Source organism: Panulirus ornatus, chromosome 16, assembly GCF_036320965.1.
Source record: "Panulirus ornatus isolate Po-2019 chromosome 16, ASM3632096v1, whole genome shotgun sequence".
NCBI classification, from domain to species: Eukaryota; Metazoa; Arthropoda; class Malacostraca; order Decapoda; family Palinuridae; genus Panulirus; species Panulirus ornatus.
Window position 1 is genome coordinate 9720399 of NC_092239.1, and position 19550 is coordinate 9739948.

The 19550-nt window shown below is 40.1% G+C and overlaps 2 protein-coding genes across 2 annotated transcripts; both read right to left on the reverse strand.

Annotated features, from left to right (window-relative positions):
- Positions 1 to 5796: 5796 nt before the first annotated feature.
- LOC139754128 (uncharacterized) lies at positions 5797 to 13072 on the reverse strand. The gene is made up of 3 exons (XM_071671244.1): positions 12959 to 13072; positions 9979 to 10081; positions 5797 to 8375 (listed from the first exon to the last, which is right to left on the reverse strand). Exons 1-3 carry the CDS (start codon positions 12977 to 12979, stop codon positions 7912 to 7914), a joined length of 588 nt encoding a protein of 195 aa, XP_071527345.1. The 5' UTR covers positions 12980 to 13072; the 3' UTR covers positions 5797 to 7911.
- A 2234-nt stretch (positions 13073 to 15306) lies between these two features.
- Positions 15307 to 19150, reverse strand: LOC139754129 (uncharacterized). Its single transcript, XM_071671246.1, has 3 exons — positions 18962 to 19150; positions 16172 to 16271; positions 15307 to 15809 (listed from the first exon to the last, which is right to left on the reverse strand). Exons 1-3 carry the CDS (start codon positions 19004 to 19006, stop codon positions 15409 to 15411), a joined length of 546 nt encoding a protein of 181 aa, XP_071527347.1. The 5' UTR covers positions 19007 to 19150; the 3' UTR covers positions 15307 to 15408.
- Positions 19151 to 19550: the final 400 nt, after the last annotated feature.

Sequence of the window (19550 nt, forward strand, 5' to 3'; positions counted from 1 at the left end):
ATATGGTGTTTTGCCCATCTCCTTGGTTTAGTAAACAGAGATGCAAAGTGTGTGTGTGTGTGTGTCTGTGTGTGTGTGTGTGTGTGTGTCCCGGTAGGGAATATCCTCAACCTTTTCAACGAGCTATCTGTATTCCTTAGTTTGAACTAGTGGCCCCAGAACTCTCAATTCGCTTGAGGCTCGAGATACCGTTAGTTCAACCTTACCAGAAGCAGAGAAGTTTCTCAAGACACCAGAGGCAAATTGTCCGTTAAATATATTCTTTGTTTATCTATACATTAGAAATGACCGAACAATGTCATAAGAGAACATGAATACGAATAAAACAGTCCTACAGCAGGGTAGAGCACAGAGCGTTGCTGGCGGTAAGAGCATCACAGCATGACTGCCAACACCCGCTGAGAGGAGGTGCACAGAGCGGCGGCGGCGGCGGCGGTCGGAGCCTCCCCGCATGACCGCCACCACTTGTGGCAGGCTGTGTACCAGAGGTGGGGTGGAGGGCATGGAACAAGAAATGCGAGTGTGGCTTAGGAAGGTCGAGTGACGGGAGGGCGCAAGTTAGTTTCGTGTCTGTCGGGTCAAAAGGGTTGGCTGAAGACTCGGCGTTCTGTATGATGGCTGTAGCTTTCCATGTTTGTTGGTAACGTAGGTGTTGCGTGTCATTTTCTGTCTGTGATGTGTTAAGAAGTCTGCATACGAAAAGACCCCCAGAGTGTGGTCTTCAGGAGGTGATGACAGGTCATGAAGGAGTAGACTGAATAAGTTTAGAGCAAGCGCGTATTCAGAGGAAGGGAAAAGGAAATAATGAACTCACTAAGACAATGATTAAAAGTTCAAAACAAGAGTGGTATGTAAGAGCACATTGTACCATAAATAGCATGACGATTTTTTTGTTTATATGGACGTTAATTTTGATTACTAATACGGTTCAAATTCTCATGAAATGGAATACAGCCGTTGTACAGAGATAAGTTTAGTGTAAGACCGGCGACCAGCTTCGAGTAAAAATAATTATGCTATTTAATAACTTAAAACAGCTGATAGCAATAATCAAGGGGGTTATGTTTGATAAAACATCCATTTGTTTTGGCAGAGAAAATTTCTTTATAAGTGGGAAACTAACAAGGTTTTTCAGTGGTCACTAACTTAAACCACTGAAGCAGCTGAATATACATAGATATTGCTAGAAGTCAAGAGTAGTGCGTGTCATCTAGAATACGTGGTGTTTTTGCATACGTAGATATACATTCATTTTTCATCTTCAGTATCAGAAAGGGTTAGAATAAACTGAATAACTGTAAACAGATATCAATCATCATTATTATATATTTTGCGAAGCTCAAGCTAGGGACGACTGTCCCAGTCGTCTTTCCCCTCCCCCTCCTAGATATGCCCATTGAGTTGGAGAAAGAACTGTTCCTGGGTAACTCCACAGTAAAGCTTAAGGATTTGAGGTCAGCAAAGATGTTGACCTACCACGTTTTGTCATTGTCGTAGAGGATAGTAGACCCAGGTATATTTTAGATGATTTATCAGGGGACAGTGTTAAATGCTTTCTTGATGTCTGCTACCACAAATGCTGTGATATATATATTCTTACTTAATTTCATTGAGATAATAGAAAGTGGTTTGGATGCGCTCCGTGCCTCTGATGAATGTTGTTATAAGGTTGGTTAGTTGAGATTCAAACCAACAAAGTACTAGAGGGTCATTAAGGCCGTCAAGGTCAAGTAATAATCACCACCAAGATATTATGCAACACCTTGTTCAATTTTGAAGATAATTCTAAGACCACCTTCACACTCGTTATATATATATATATATATATATATATATATATATATATATATATATATATATATATATATATATATATATATATATATATATATATATGGACAATGCTCGCTGGCTGATAATAACAAGTATATTGGTTTGTTGGTTAGCTGGGCCAAGGAAAGCTACGCCCACCACCCGTAATATCTTTAAAGCATTCTCCAGGTGTTACGGATAATTCTAAAACCACATAATTCCCTCCTTTATGTATCTGGCCCGTCCAAGTGTCTGCAGGAAAAGTGCTGCTGACGTGTAGTGAACGTGTATATCTAGAAAACTATGGAATGTGGAAGTTTCTCTCTCTCTCTCTCTCTCTCTCTCTCTCTCTCTCTCTCTCTCTCTCTCTCTCTCTCTCTCTGACGGCGTGAGTGGGGTATTGCATTCTTCTATGCTGAAATCTAATCACAGAAAACGGAGAGGTTTTGGTATTTTTGTGGGACTACACAGAAGTTTATAATCCTGCACGTTTTTGTGTTTGCGAAATATCTGTCCAATACAGTGCAACTGAATCAGTTCCTTTAGAAAATTTCGACTTTGAGCGATCACATTCTTATATCATTTTTTGAAATGGAATGAGTGACTATACCCACTCATGTCCAGACCAAGAACGTGTCCACATTGAGTGTGAAACTGAACTGGAAAACAACGTCTACTCGAATATCACTATTCTACTGACTCAGATCTCCGTAAATCATTTATATGGTCATCTGTGATTCCAGTCTGTTTTTGTATCACTGGGAAATTATGATGCTAGTCATTTATTTCTAACGAAAACATTAGACCAAGTGTATCACGGTAATTCATTTATGCTTCCAATGAAATCTTGATACATTTCTGGCACAAAAATCAAGTGATTAGTTTTTCCTTGTGAACTTACTTGATTGGATTGGGGAAAGATTGAATTTGAGTATAACATTCACTCTTGCGTGGTTCAGTGATTGCTGAACAATATGGTGCAAATATTAATTGATCAATGAGATTTATTGTGGGCCGGTGACCAGTACATGGATAAATGACAATTAGTGATTATAATGGTTAGTGAAAAATGTAGTGAAACAATGAGCTATGTAGAAATAATGAATGGTTTGAGTACGATACAACCTTCAAAGATTATACTCAAAACTTAAACATAGTGTGATTCCCTGGGATATTTGAAAGGTGATTGATTTCCTGAGAACTTCATGGCTAGTGACTGATAGTTTTCACAGTCCTATACCAGCCAACTGGATACTTACGTAACATGATTACAATTTACGAACTTGTTTGACAATGATGGTTTTTTTTAACTGATTGCATGTGAAATGTCGAGTATAGTTTAACCACGATGTTTCAAGTGATAATAATAGGCGATTTATCGTTTTGTTCGACCATCAAAATGTTTCATTTGATTATAAGCTACATGTTGAGCGATATTCGACGATCAGGTTTCAACTATCCTTTGATTATACGTTGAACTTGTTCACTGAAACTGTATAAAGCCTGTTGGCCCATGTGATGACACGAGGTGGAGATTACATAATAAAAGCTTGACCACTGAGCTAATGGCACGTCTAAGAAAAATAGGGACATTTTAAGTCCCTTTTAACACATAGACAACAAGACGAAAAGCAGAGGAGCGCAGGAACAGTTGAGTGGTTTACTTTCACCGATCGGCGGTTATATAGTGCTATCATCATTTTTTCGAATCGGATGTAAAGTAGTACTAGTGTTAGAGTGACGTTATTTTAGTAAAGTTCCTGTCGAAATGCGCCCTATAAATGGCTGGAAGCATTTTCTTTGATTGTAGTTGTTGAAGGGGATACCTCATCATTTCAATAAACGTGTTTTCTGTGTGAGTGTTACATACGAGTTTTCTACTCATAGTACTTGCGGGACTAAGTCTAATAAGCTTCTTTTGGTCAAGACCCCAAAAACGTAAAGGAAGATACTCTATGACTAAAAGAAATATAACGCTGAGGTAATGACCCAGCGACATTGCTCTTCCATCACTGATAAGCGTAACTGCTCTTGTCTTTTATCGGAGGGGTGGACTGATAACAGTTACATGATAGGCATGTGGGAGGAGAATATATAAGACAATACTTTAATGCTTAGGGCAAATAACCCTGCCCACATATTTCCTTTACTAGCGCAAGACACTGAATTACAGAAATCAAAATACTCTTCAGTGTTCACTTAAGATTATTTCAAAAGCTAGGGTGTTTCGAAGTGCATATATAAATGTGTTTTGGGGATTCATTCTATTGCTGAGCATGTTTATGAGGTGATGATATATCCCTGAATACCACCACATCACTGCCTGCGGATTAATTGACGGACTCCTTAAGGAGGCTCCAACATTCAGGAGGTAAAGGTTTGACAGGCTGCGCCCCAACCAGTACTCTTCAGTGTGGTAATTCCCAGTTGGTTACTGCGGTTTAAGTGAGGGTTAATAACTGATAGGTGTCCCACCCCACAATCCGAGCCGTTTGTGTTACTGGAGAAATTTTGATACAGAAGTATGGATGTTTTTGTACCAGGCCACTTGTTCTAACCTCAACCATGCTAAGTGATGTATAAGTTACAAGCTGACGGTCAGTGATTCTCGGTTCACTGACTTTTTTCTCATAGATTCAACACTTGATCGCCATTTCTTGCGTTAACGAGGTAGTGCTGGGAACAGAAGAAGAAAAGCCGCATTGCACATCCATTCTCTAGGTGTCATGTACAATGCACCGAAACTACAATCCCCTATCCACAACTAGGTCCCACAGATCTTTCTATGGTTCATCCGGCCGATTCAGGCGCCATAGTTCAGTATACTCATAGCACGTCGACCCCTGTATACCACATCCTTCTAATTCACTTTGTCCAGCGAATCTCCCCGTTCTCCATATCCGCTCGACTTCTTACACATATATTCTCTCTATCAACCTCCCTACCCTCACTCATTCTCTCCATATGTCCAACCCATTTCAGCACACCCTCTTCAGCTTTCTAAACCACACTATTCTTATTACCACACCTCTCTCTTAACCTTTTATTATTTACTCGACACCTCTCTCTTACCTTTTATTATTTACTCGATTAATCCACCTCACACCACATATTGTCCTCAAACATTTGATTACCAACATTTCCACCCGCCTCCACACATCCTCACGTATAGCACATGCCTCGCATCCATACAACATTGTCGAGACTACTATTCCTTCAAACATACCCATTTTCGCCCTACCAGATAATAACTTCAGTATCCACATATTCTTCAGTGCTTCCAAAACCATCGCCTTCTCTCCCGATAACTCACTTCAGCTACCATGGTTCTGTTTGTTGCCATGTCCACTCCCTTGTATCTAAAACACTTCAGTTCCTCCATTTTTTTCCCATTTAGACTCACATTCCAACTAATCTGTCCCTCAACTTTGCCACAACCTGATAATCTTGCTGTAATTCACATTCACTTTCAAGTTCCTCCTTTCACACACTCTCCCAAACTCAATCATCAGCTTCTGCAGTTTCTCACTCGAATATGCCACCAGTACTGTGACGTCAGCGAACAACAACTGACTTACTTCCAAGGACCGACCTCTCATCTCTACAGATTGCATACCTGAACTGCCTGATCAACGCCTCTCAGTAATTACTCTCATACAACTTAACAGGTACACTCAATAAACTTATACCTCGTATACCTATTGTCGTAAATTCTCGTCAATATATATATATATATATATATATATATATATATATATATATATATATATATATATATATATATATATATATATATATATATTCTTGCTGATTTGTTCATCTTGTGAAGCGGAAACATATTAGGAAATAATCCAAGCCGTCTTCTACAATATTTGACCTTTATAGGTGTCGATCAGACGTTTCTGGTTCAGCTTAATCCATTATCAGTGAGCAGCGGTAATTGTACAAGGCTCATTAGGATCCAAATAAAATGTAATATACATATGTAAAAAACGAATGATTACAACAATGAACTGTACAGAAAAGACAAACTAATAACCTAAGACAAAATTCATGAGTTATCCAGATGTAATCAAATAAAGATAACTATGTTTGTTTGTGGTATCTGTGAGATAAATTTTCAACAATGATGTGCTGTGATATTATCTGGCATAAAACTGAGGTAGTATTTTGTTCAAATGATACTATAATCAAACGAAATTGATCTTCCATTTATGCCATAGGCTAAGTGTACCGACGTCTTTAAAGAATTGGAAAGAACTAGAGAAAACGAGGCTTGGATCTTTAGGGTGCCTAACTGAATGGATTAGCAATACAATGAGTGAGGTATATGAAATTAAGGTGTAGTTCACTTAAAAATATTAACATTACTGAAACATGAGTTTCAATTCAACTTCGGTTTCTTATTCCAAATACACGAATTTTTCAGAATACATGAGACAAATCAAAATTCATTTGTTAGAGTCCAAAATATTTTGTGGTCTCCAGGTTGTGCAGCTTGGCCGAATTTCTCTGAATGTTGTCTCACTGCAGACATCAGAATTCTAGACTCCACATAGTAGGTAAAGCACATTTTTCATAGGTGTATAGATGAGTATAATCACACGTGTCATTTATTTCATAAGTGTCCATTTTAGTACAATATGATGAATGAGTTTCCTGCCGTTCATAAGAAATGGAAAAAATATAAATATATGAGTCGTGAATTATGGCGAGATTTATTATGAAATGATTATGGTTGTGATTATGAACCAGAACACACACACACACACACATTCGACTAAGCTGTACTTTCATGACTGCTACTTGTGTTACGGGGAAAAACTTTTACACTCGTATTGCCCCGTCTCTTAACAGTATATATGTGTCATGTCTTTACTTCTGTATATATATATATATATATATATATATATATATATATATATATATATATATATATATATATATATATATGTATAAGCACGCACACACACACACTTGAACTTGAGCCAGGTACCCATTTATCGACCAGCCCCAAAGGGGGACCAATACCTGGTTTGGGTGTAGGCCGACTTCCACGCCAAGGATTCGAACCTATGCGAGTCCAATCCAGGGTTAGCCTGTAGTGATATAAGGTCATAATACTAACCTCTATACTACGGAGTCCCGGGGTTAGAAAAGAGTCAATGCCTTGCCTCGATACAACAGTGTCGGGACTACTATACCTTCAACCATACGTATCTTTACCCTTCCAGATAGTGACTTCACTTTCCACACATTCCTCAGGGCTTCCAGGTTCTTCTCCCTCACTAACATGGATCTCTATGCCGCTACGTCTACTTCCAGGTGTTCCTCCATGTTTCCTCTTTTCAAACTCACACTCCCTAACAAATCTGTCGTTTACACAGCTAAACCTGATAACCTTGACTCAACTTACTCCTCTAACACACTCTCCCAAAGTCAGAAAGTGATTTCTATTATTTCTCACTCGAATCTGCCTCCATCGGTGTGACACCAGCAAACAGAAACTGACTCACCCTCCAAAAAGAAAAAAGAAAAAAAAAGCGTCCTAGCACCTGACAGACTGTGGACATAGATTGAACAGCCATGGATACATCACACACACACACACACACACACACACACACACACACACACACACCTTCCGCAGACCCACCTTCACCTGGAATGTCTCCCCGTCCTCTATATCTACTTGCTCAACACGCTTTTCATTACAAAAGCTTCTTTATGCTTTTGATAGCATTCCTCCCACACAGATATTCGCAGTACCTTCCGCAAAGAATCTCCGTCATCCCTATCTTATGCTTTCTCCAGACCCATAAATGCCCTATACAGATCCAGAGCCTTCTGTTTCTTTGTGTACTTCTCACAGACAATTCTTCAAAGCAAACACCTAATCCACACATCCTCTATCATTCCTGATATATATATATATATATATATATATATATATATATATATATATATATATATATATATATATATATATATATATATACATAACTTTCATGATACGAATTTCAAGAAAAATGCATAAATTTTTGGATGTTAATCCAGACGAAGAGAAGTGGGCCGGAGACGCTGCTAAATATTATGATTTCAGGAAGGGAAGGTCCTGGTGGCCATAGCTGCCTCGTAGCTGGGCAGTCCGTCTGCAGAAGGCTGAAAGACACTGGGCGAACTCGACGTTGTTTCCCTAACCATGGGATCAATGACGCAATAGGGTGGAGGATTTGGCTCACCCGTGGAAAGGATAGGATTGTTGTTGTGCACCTCGAAGTAGCTTGGGGGATGCTGTGCTGCGGCAGTATCTTCCCCGAGGCTGTAGCCTGAAAATGGTGGGCCAAGTCTTGAAGCATCTAGTTCCTGAAGGGACGATTCGTGTGTGGTGGGGAATGATGGTGCTATGGGTACGTTTCCCGGCTGGTTTGGTGCGTTTTGAGTGTCGGTTTCCATTCTCCCAAAGTTCCGTGGGTTTCTTGCCATCTCCAGGTCAGTCTGGCCTTGTTTGCATCCCTGGTGGCAGCAGGAAGCGACCAGACACAACAATGCTGAGAGAACACCTTTGGGAAAAATCAAATATATATTGCACAACTCCGCGTATGCATCATGGACATATAGTGAAGAAAAATGTGAAGTTCAAACTAACCGTGTGTTTATTAGCAATTGTTAGTAAAGTATGAAATTAGGCAAAAAATGGAACTTGACCAAGGGCCCTGTTTTACATATAGAATGTAGTAAAATAAGATAGCCTTACATGGTTCAGGGATACAAAAGCTAGAATTTCACTAGACGCAGTGAAATGCGGAAATCTAATGGATAAATTGTTACTTATAGACTACGTAGAAATGATCTGGTTAATGGTGAATTTCTTGGTGGAATATGTCATGAGCGGATAATGCAGTACTGTTTGTTTGGTGTGCTAAATAGAGACTTTTGGATGTGAATGTGGGACGTTTTAACATTTCTTAGTGGAGGCAAAGGTGTATATTTGTAGAGGCTTTAGGAAAAGACGAAATTATATGGATGATAAGAGGGTGGTGAAGGAAAGTGCGCTTGGAAAAGAATCTTGTGTGAGGAGATATCAGGAGAGATTGGGTGAAGAAAGACGTTAAAGTGAAAAGAAAATATAACAGGAGGAGCGGGTGAGGAATGGAAGGTACTTAGGGAAGCAGTGCTAACATGTGCAAGGGAAGTGCGTTGCATGTGGGCGACGGAGGACGGTGTGTTATGAGTGTGGGAGAAAGAGTAGTGAGTGGTGGGATGAGGGAGTTAGGCTGTTCGTGATGAAATAAAGACAGTTGCATGTTCGTTACTTAACTGCAGGAAAAGAGTGCAGTTCGTTGGGATATGCATAAGAGGAAGCGGCAAAAAGACAAGAGGAAGACGCAGGGACTGAAAAAGAGGGCAAATGAGGGTTCAAATGAGAGAATATCGGCCAACTTCACTTAGAATATGTTTTGGAAGGTTGTGAATAGTGTAAGGAAGACAAAAGAACAATTAGGAGCATCTGTGTAGACAACAGATGAAGAAGTGGTAATACGTAAAAGAGAGGTGAAGAGGAGATGGAGTACTTTGAAATGCTGCTGAATGTATTAGAGGATAGGATGGCAGATGTGAGGTGTTTGAGACGTGACAGTCATGGCAAGTGGTTTGGTGAGAGGAGAAGAGGTAGTAAATGCCTTGCATGAGGTGAAGAGTGGCAAAGCGGTTGAGTGGATGGCACCGACAGTTGAATTTCTCAAGAAAGTGGGTAACAGTGTTGTTGCCTGCTGAGCGTGTGAGGACGTTTATAGGTATCACATACGTCGACAGACAGATGGTTGGAAAATTAATTTCCTCTAATATGAAAGTCACTAAAACAGTGAAGGTGTGAATTCTCTTTCATCTTTCGTGTTATTCATCTCCCTATAACCCCTCTACCTTTCAGAGTAAGGTCTACAAACACCTGCGGAGACTTGATTAATATGATCATCTCACTTCTCTTAGTCTTTTTCCCTTTCACCTGGGATGGTCTTAAATTCAGCATACCTTGCCTGTGCCATGTTGATGACTAAAGAAAGGAGGACATTACTAAACCATAAGGTCTAGAGGCTCTTACGGGCGTTTATGAAAGTCCTCACAGACTTTCAGTTAGTGATAAACATGAGTAAAGAATACACTCACCTGCTATAACAGCATATTCATACAACCCTTGTAATGCGAGGGAGATGAAGATGACGCCGAATATCGCCATGGCAAGTAAGAGGATGTTTGAGCTTTTCTCTGTCTGCAATACAGGATAGAATCTTGCAAATATATTTTTACCATTCTTCTTACATATTAAAAAAAAAAAGTATATAGATATAAAACATGACTCTTCTCCCAGTTTGTGCCCAGTGTGCTGTGCATGGCATCCACTTCTGTCATACAGTCCCGGTGTTACAGCATTGTTTACCTACATGCCGGTGGAAAGAGCTACACAAGCACTTAAGATGAGCGGTTAAGGACTTAGCGTTATGAAAAGAACGCAGTCTGTGTAATGATGATGTCTTTCTGCGTCAGATTTAGGGCATTAGCGTTCAACGAGTGAGGAGCACAGACACCATAGGGACCTGTTTGTTTACTTGCTCCCACCTCCTCCCTCCTCACTCCTCTCACCAGCTATAGAGGCAGGTTACATTGGGCAATCTTAAGATTATCAGTTGATTAAATTGAAATTACGCAGATCTACACCCAATGTATTGGGCATGCGCCTGCGATATCACGGTAAACACAGATGAAAAATGATTATCATGCTTTGAACTTGGTCCTCTTTTTTTTTTTTTTTTAGCTGTATCACTAAGTACAGTGACTAATTTCGAATCAAATATCAATGAATAGAATAGACTGAAAGACTGTAGATTTGTTTCACAAGTATTCAAGATATACATGTGACATTATGGTCTCTGAAAAAAAGTATTTTCAGAAGAATTATCATATGTCTTCGTCCACTTCTCAACTATGGTACCAAGCAGAGTACCCCGTTTTCTATGTGATCAGTTTCTCTCTCAGTTGTCAATGGAATAAACTATATTTTTGGACCTTAGTACCATACATACTAATGCAGTATGACATCGTGATGATGATAAATTTTTTTCTTAAGTTATCATATGCTGAACTTGACCATTTTCATAACCCTGATACCGAGTACAGTACCTATTTCATGTTACCATTTCGTCAACGTTATCAGTAGATTAAAACAAACCTTTCCAGATTTGCCACATACTAACTGAGGTTGCACATGTGACATTATGCTAGCCACAGATGAAGGTCTAAAAAAGCAAATCATATCTTGAAAACACATTCGCCTCATGATCTTTTGTTACAAGTGTACAAAATGTTTGTATGCTTTCTTTATCATTGGCGCTACGAACACAATAGCACTCAATCCTCTCGTTTTGAAGTACACACACTGGGAAGGCGTTTGTATCCTACCCAATGTAGAGATTTTTGTAAGACCGCCACTAGCTTATTTGTTTTGAAAGTATTACTCTATAGACAATGAACCAGACACACTCAGCACCCGCATAGCCACAAATATCTTAATGCATGGGCAGCTCTTGCAGTTTCCAAGTGGTGGCTAGGCCAAGGGAAAGGATTTTATATGCCTGGTTGGTAGCCCAGGAGAATGATATCGATAGTTATGTCCATAAATCCCGGGATTTCAAACTTTCCCAGAAAGGATAGTACAGTCAATTGTTATCGCTTGTAAACAAAGATATGTGCATGAGAAATGGATACCATTTATAGGTCATTAGTATCGATAGATAACTTGTAGGCATGTCGAATGGGAAATCTGTTCATCTAAGGATACATCATGGGTGAACGAAGGCTAATCGTACAGTGAGAGAGTGGATGGTTTTTAGAACACCTGAGGAAGATGTTCAATATTTCCTATTAGCTGTTTTGAAGAAGAGGTTAGGTTAGGTCGACTGGCAGTCGACTGGCTCATAGCGAACCTGGATCTAAATCATACTGAAAATATGTTGGATGGATATAGCATGTCCGTTGAGAATTCATGATAGGCACACAACCCTACCTTCGAGCTTTACGCAAGCAACTCCTATCTCTGTTGATTCAACATCAGTGATTAAAGCGTAGGTTATCTTCGGCGGGAGGCACCAGGGGAAGGCCACCCGAGCAGACTGCTACTTATCGACGTGAAGTCGAGGAAGTAGCCATTTCAAGTGACGGGTTACGAAAGCGAGAAGCTCTTCGACGAGACCACACTCCCTCTTGTCAAAACACAATGATCCAGCTCGCCGAGGGTGGTTTTTCACTCATGGTGTAACCGCTGGCGGACGGAGTACGGAAACACCTTCATCTATTTATCTATACAGTACAATACAACCCATTTGAAATTTCATCTCGTTTTGGGTAGGAAGACGGTGAAGACGTGCTCACCATCCACAAGGCTCTTCTATAAACGTACTTTATTCGCTCACCATTGAAATGTTTACTGCAATAGTCACAGGGAGCTTCCAAAGCTTTAAAGAAATGTTTAGGGAAATATAATAGTTACGTCATGTTTACTCTTGGAAGCGTTATCTTGGTGCTCCTTCAAAGGAACGTTGGGGCCTATCTTTACCATCCAGCTTTTTCCATAACACTGGTGCCATTCCGGTTATTATTTGATGCACAGCACAATCATCGTGATTCGTTCACCGCTGATGACCTTCAAACACGAGGTAGGTAGGTAGGGTATTCCCTCAGACAGCTTAAGAACTTTCCACTGTGAAAGTCTCACATGAGTGTGACTGTAGCAGCCTTCTTGCACCATCACAACACAAGCGCGCGATAGGCTGAGTTTACCCACAGTGCAGTTTACCTTCGTTTCATGACACTTTTGTCGAAATTTTCCTCCAAATGAACCCTCTGTATCACGTATTTTCATGTCATTAGTACACATCGCACATCTCTCATTGATGCGAATTAAATCGAATTTTTGCAACGTTTGTTCTTAAAAAAAAAAGGACAGACCAAATATCATATTCTAAGGGATATATATATATATATATATATATATATATATATATATATATATATATATATATATATATATATATATATATATATTATATTAGAGTAGCGCCATTACAAGTTGTAGTGAATGTATGGTTCTTACTGTAGACTGCCGGGAGGCCATGCTGGATATATGTATACTTGGAACCTTGCCTCACAATATGCCTCCCACTGAAGCGCAAGTATAACGCGAGACACCACTTGTAATGCTTCAACTGGGAGAGGTTTTGCATGATAGCCTTATCGCTCATTTCTTGCGCTACTTGGCAACTGTATTATGAATGATACCATGTTGTTGATTACGGCGAGAAAATATATATATATATATATATATATATATATATATATATATATATATATATATATATATATATATATATATATATATGTATATATATATCATCCCTGGGGTTAGGGGAGAAAGAATACCCCGACCCCCCTATTTCGTGGGTGTCATAAAAGGCGACTAAAAGGGGAGGGAGCGAGGGGCTGGAAATCCTCCCATCCAGTTTTGACTTTTCCAAAAGAAGGAAAAGAGAAGGGAGCCAAGTGAGGATTTTTTCTTTTAGGCTTAGTCCTCCGTTCTTAACGCTACTTCGCTAACGTGGGAAATGGCAAATATGTATGAAAAAAAAACAGCCAAATGAGGATCTTTTCTCCTCTAAGGCTTAAATATCTGTTCTGGACGCTACCTTGCAAACGCAGGAAATAGCAAACATGTATGAAAGCTAAAACACACACACACACACACACACACACACACACACACACACACACACATACACACACACACACACACACACACACACACACACACACACACACACACACATATACACACACACACATATATATATATATATATATATATATATATATATATAGATAGATAGATAGATATAGATATATATATATATATATATATATATATATATATATATATATATATATATATATATATATATATATATATATATTACAGCCCCATGGCTAAAAAAAAAATCGACTCGATTACTAATTGAATCATCACCAAACTTCCTTCAAATCTGTTGCATCTTTTCTCGCTCGATCTGCATCTCGCCTCGGCACAGCTTCCTCTACCTACTCCGACTTGGACGAGATGACGAAGTGATAGTAGCATGGTAGCAAAGAGACACGAGCTACGGTTTAAAAATTAATTTTTCCACGTTTTGATTCGTTGTCACCCTAAGGGAAAATAAGGAAGAAATCTATCGATGATGTGAGAATTGAATCCTGATATACAACAGCTCGTGTCTGTCTCATTGCTATGCCTTGTTACCTATTCATTAGAATGAACAAGTAAGTTTAGCATGTCTTTGTGGTTACGTTCCCTGCCAAGAGGTGGGTCTTTGAAGATCATAGAGAAGGGGAGTGTAAAAATTCATACCAACATAAACCGAAACGAATAGAACCTATGCAAACTATTACTTCACAACCCCAGGGACGGAGTTTCTTACGTCATCTTTTGTGGTGTATCAGAAATCCCTCACTCTTACTGTTGTCTGATTTTCGACGACTTCCTGAGGCCAAAGTTACAGAGGTGTGGTGAAACTTAAGATCTTTTACAACGTTGTCTTCTGAAAGTTCAGAAAACGATTCTGTAGTTTTTTTTTTTGTTGTTGCTGTTTATTTATTCAGCGACACGAGATTTATTGCTCCGAAGCTAGGCATTTAGGGTAGAACTGTCATTGTTTGACTTAAAAAAAAATAGTATCTTTGTTGTATTGTAATACTGTAAGACTATGGGAAAGTCTAAACATCTGCAGTAATTAGTCTCACGATTTACCGTGTGTGTAGTTGATGTCTATACAAGCTTTTCTTGTGACAGGATTACACACAGCGTTTCCAGGTAGTGTAGGAGTGTGCTGTTGCAGTTTAATGGCATGGAATGACCGATAAGGGTGTGACGAACTCGGGATCTTGAGCATCCACGTCGAGGATGCAGTGTACATTAATCCTTATAGACTGGACGGTGTTAAACTTAAGCGTCAGATCATTCTACGTCTAAAGACGGTGTCGATGTGGCTGGACTGTCTCCATCCGCGGTGTTGACTCCAGCCACTCCTCATCCGTGTGTTTGTGAAGTTTGGCTACCTCTCTCTCTCTCTCTCTCTCTCTCTCTCTCTCTCTCTCTCTCTCTCTCTCTCTCTCTCTCTCTCTCTCTCCCAGTGTGTTAATCCTGTGCCTCAGGTGAGGTGAGGTCTCCTCCCTCCGCCTACTGTGCCGACCCCATGTGTCTCAGTGAGGCTGGGGTTATATACCCTCTCCCCTTTCATTGTGCTGATCCCATATCCCCCTCACATCCAAATCTCCAGAACCTACACGGGTTTTCATCTATTTTTTTTTTTTTCCTTAACATATTCATGCGTACTGAAAGTCTGCACCGCCTCCTGGCAGTAGAAGAAGGTAAAGGTGGTATAGACAGAAATGTAAAGTTTTGTCTTGTTTTATATTACAAAATACACATATGATCAGACCTAAGGATGTGTAGCATAGATTCACAAGCCTCGTGAGGAGTGTCATCAGGCTGGGTCAGTGAGGTAGCCTGGTGGCCACAGCGGCCTCGTAGCTAGGTAGCTCGTTCGCCGAGGGCTGCTCCATGACTGCCGCACCGCCTTCGTCAGATCTAGGTGGGAAGGTCCCGTAAAGGTGGGAAGATATGTCATTCCTAACAGGAACGGGAGTGCTATTGTGTATTTCCGAGTAAGGTGGAGGAGGTTCCCTCGGATCGTTTTGCTGGTGGCCTGTGGCGGAGGCTGAAAAACCAAGTCCCGAGACATCAAGTTGCTGAAGTCCGGGGGGCTGTGTGGTGTTGTGAGGTGGGAAGTAGGGTCCCTGATGATTGGTAGCGTTGGAGGTGGTTGTATTCAGGTTACTCTCATGGTTCGTTTGCGCCTTGAAACTGAGTAAGAATGACACCGCAGCTACACCACCTTGCATGGAAGGTACCAAAGGTCTTAGCAATGCACAGTTTTGAGAAATCCATCAAGAAAGTACAAAAGTATCATTAGATGACTCTAAGTATCTATCTATCTATCTATCCATCCATCTATCTATCTATCTATCTATCTATCTATCTATCTATCTATATATATATATATATATATATATATATATATATATATATATATATATATATATATATATATATATATATCAACGAGAAAAATAGATAATTATCTCATGGTAAAACGGACAAAGAATCCACATAATAATGCAACGCATGCAGTAAACAATGGCTGGCTATCAAAAATATAAAAACAAAAAAACAAACTCGTGTGCTGCAAACACTCACCGAAGAATAAGGACGCTAGATACGCTTGCAGGAAGCTGGAGACAATGCTCATTATGACACACGCAGCCGAACAAACGGCGAACTTTGTCCTAACTTTCCTCTGAAAAGAACAATACCGTATTATCACCAGTTGCAGACACTCCACCCCGTGTACTATGTTGGCATACCTTAATAAGTCTTAAGATTGATGGTAACTGTACCTTCCCAACGTTCGGTGAACGTGCCTAAATCACAGCGAATGATATGACTAGAGAACAGAATTCTCTTTTGAAGGAATATCTGAACTTTAAGTTGTTTGGTGAACAAGAAACAGATAAAGAAGTAAATGCTCTCACACTTACTAATTTTTCATGTCATGCTATTACAGAAGTTCACCCTAAAAATGCGAAAAGATCCAGATAAATCAATAACATTTGAAAAGCATGAGTAATATAATAATATTTTTCCATAAACAGATCCCTTCAACATGGGTGTTAGGTTATGCTAGAAACCACTTACTTAGTCCTTAAGAACGGCACCATTTTACCAGTCACTTACTCTCTTAGAATATTCATGAATATAGAATTCTTTTCTATCAGTTAAGAAAAGAATTCTGAGTTCAAGATGTCAAGCGCGGGAGATAACCAGCCACCTTGCAACTATCTGTTCTCGAGGAAATCGTGCTGATTAGACTTGGGAGAAAGGAACCAGCAGAGAAAATGATTTAGATGGAGAGAGAGAGAGAGAGAGAGAGAGAGAGAGAGAGAGAGAGAGAGAGAGAGAGAGGTTCCGGGAAAATATTGGAACCAGCAGAGAAAATAATCTAGATGGAGAGAGAGAGAGAGAGAGAGAGAGAGAGAGAGAGAGAGAGAGAGAGAGAGAGAGAGAGAGAGAGAGGAGGTTCCGGGAAAATATTGCATCAGTCAGTGGACGACGCATGGAGTGTGTGGAGTACATCAAGGGGGTGTTACGCACCTCTGATATTCATTAGCTCTACAGAAAGATCAATTTACCTGATACAGATGTAGAGAAGATAGAGTAGAAGGAGCTATGACTGGTCATTTTTTTGTGTGCGTGTGTGTGTGTGTGTGTTTATGAGAGTTAGAATAGATACGGAATATAATAAGAGACCTTCGAAGTGAACTACGTAGATTAGTAGAAACTTATTACATCACTTGATATTAATACTTGGTGAGGGAAGTGAACGTAGAAGCATCAAAGACGACGAATGGGAATGAGGAAACTAGGATCAGAGAGGACGAGAGGCTGAGGAACTGATGTGTAAAACTAAGAGTTCAGAAGAAACGAGTTGAAGATTTGCAGGTCATGGTCGATACAGTGCAAGAGAAGGCGAAAGCGGGGAAAGTGTACACAAAAGTGGCTTCAGCGGAGACGACCTCAGATGTGTGTGGAGATATCAGGACGGATAGGAACATGGAGTGGAACAGCTTAGTAGAATGAAGATGGAAGAAAACTCATTACCTGTGTTTTATATATACATGTGTGTGTGTGTGTGTGTGTGTGTGAGAGAGAGAGAGTGTGAGGGGTGGGGTAGGAAGACAGGGAAAACAGGAATACTGCCCAGGTATCCTTTGTGTGTCGTGGAATGCAACTAAAGGAGGCGGGGGCAGGGAGCTGGAAATTCTCTCCTGAATTCATTTTCAAGAGTAAGACCAGAGGAAGGAGCCAAGCGAGGATTTTTTTTTTTCTTATCTTTTTCACGCTACCTCGCTCACTCGAGATATAGCAAATTGCAATATATATATATATATATATATATATATATATATATATATATATATATATATATATATATATATATATATCAATGAAACACACACACACACACACACACACATTTTGTGTACGTATATATATATATATATATATATATATATATATATATATATATATATATATATATATATATATATATATATACTAATTTTATCTACAATCACTTCAGGACATATTTATAAGAAAAAGTCCTGGCACCATCTAGGCCCTTTTCTCTAACGTTTCTGCCGCCAAAGGCTGCGCTACTTCCAGTGTTAGGGAAGTGATGGACTCCTTTGGAATGGGCAGTTGTTCGACGAGATTTTACGCTCATTCGTCGACAGACCTCACCAAAAGTGGCTTTTCATTAGCGTTGCAATCACAGGCAGGTGGGTCCAGTAACACACACACACACACACACAAACACACACACACACACACACACACACACACACACACACACACACACACACACGCTGTTTCTTTGACAAGGTTGTAACAAGATCAGTTGACGAAACCGAGTACAGTCTTGTCAAAGAAGTCCTCGCTTCAAAGAATCGATCTTGTCCAATTCACTGAGTTATAGTGGAGTCAGACCAACTCCCCACGCCTGCTGCAGGAGTCTCGCACGGAGGAAGGGTCCTTGAGTTGACACGAGGCGGAGTTAGCGCGTAGCGCTCACCGTAAGGAGAGAAAGAGTGTGAACATAACATCCCCTGACCTCCAGAAGCCCGTGATACTAAAATGAAGTGCTGTTTTCCCTGTCGATCCCAAGTATACCTAATGCACCGTCGTGCCTATGATGTAAACACCTTGCCTCGAGGAACTAAGCCACCTCCCGCGGACGGAGGAGCAATGTGGTATAACTTACTTGCTTAGGGAATTTAGTGACCTAGGATTCTTGTCTTTGGTCTGGTAGATGTAAACGGTATGTTTCACAGTCAGCGGCCGCCGTGCCGTGCAGGCTACGAGCCCCGCTATTATACAAAGATTATAGAACACTAAAGTGGCATCCCGTTCGTTGACACTCCTTACTGTTTGCGAGGAAGAGGCCACGTCGCCTGAAAACCTCTCGTCCATGATGGAAGTAGCCTCTGCTAACTTATCATTTGCTGTTAACTTGGCCGACTGTTGCAGGGAACTGTTGCTTATGGTAAAGTCCACACTTGCTAACTACCACATGTAGGGACACAGCCTACAACTGTTGCTGCTAAACCTTCGTCTGATTACCTTGATAACCTTATCGTCTATCATGTGTAATCTCTTTACCCGGTTTGACAACTTAAACACGAGGGTTGCCATGTTATTGATTTGGGATTGAAGAATGTTTCATTTGATGCTGTATTAAGAAAAATTCTTTCCGCTCTTCGGAATGTGGACTGGATTTGAATTAAACTTGTTGGGATCCTGGTCCTGCACAGGAGAAAATATGGCTTTTATAATAAAGATCATTGGAACATGTCCATTGTTGACTTCCAAATGGCTTTCAAGGACGACTATTGATAAATCAGAATAGATGGTGACTTCGAAGGTGACTGAGTACTATGAATCTGTGATAAGCCTGAACCTTGAAAGGTAACCTTTGTTGATCTTTAAAGGCAGGATCAGGTGCCCTTGGATCATG

Excerpts from the sequence above, each read along its gene's own strand:
- LOC139754129 (XM_071671246.1), bottom strand. The coding sequence starts at position 19,006 with ATGGACGAGAGGTTTTCAGGCGACGTGGCCTCTTCCTCGCAAACA. Across the intron at positions 16,272-18,961 it reads TGGCCTCTTCCTCGCAAACA|AGGAAAGTTAGGACAAAGTT; the intron begins GTAAGGAGTGTC and ends TGTTCTTTTCAG. Across the intron at positions 15,810-16,171 it reads TCTAGCGTCCTTATTCTTCG|GTGGTGTAGCTGCGGTGTCA; the intron begins GTGAGTGTTTGC and ends CTTCCATGCAAG.
- LOC139754128 (XM_071671244.1), bottom strand. The coding sequence starts at position 12,979 with ATGGCCTCCCGGCAGTCTACA. Across the intron at positions 10,082-12,958 it reads TGGCCTCCCGGCAGTCTACA|ACAGAGAAAAGCTCAAACAT; the intron begins GTAAGAACCATA and ends CCTGTATTGCAG. Across the intron at positions 8,376-9,978 it reads TGAATATGCTGTTATAGCAG|GTGTTCTCTCAGCATTGTTG; the intron begins GTGAGTGTATTC and ends TTTTTCCCAAAG.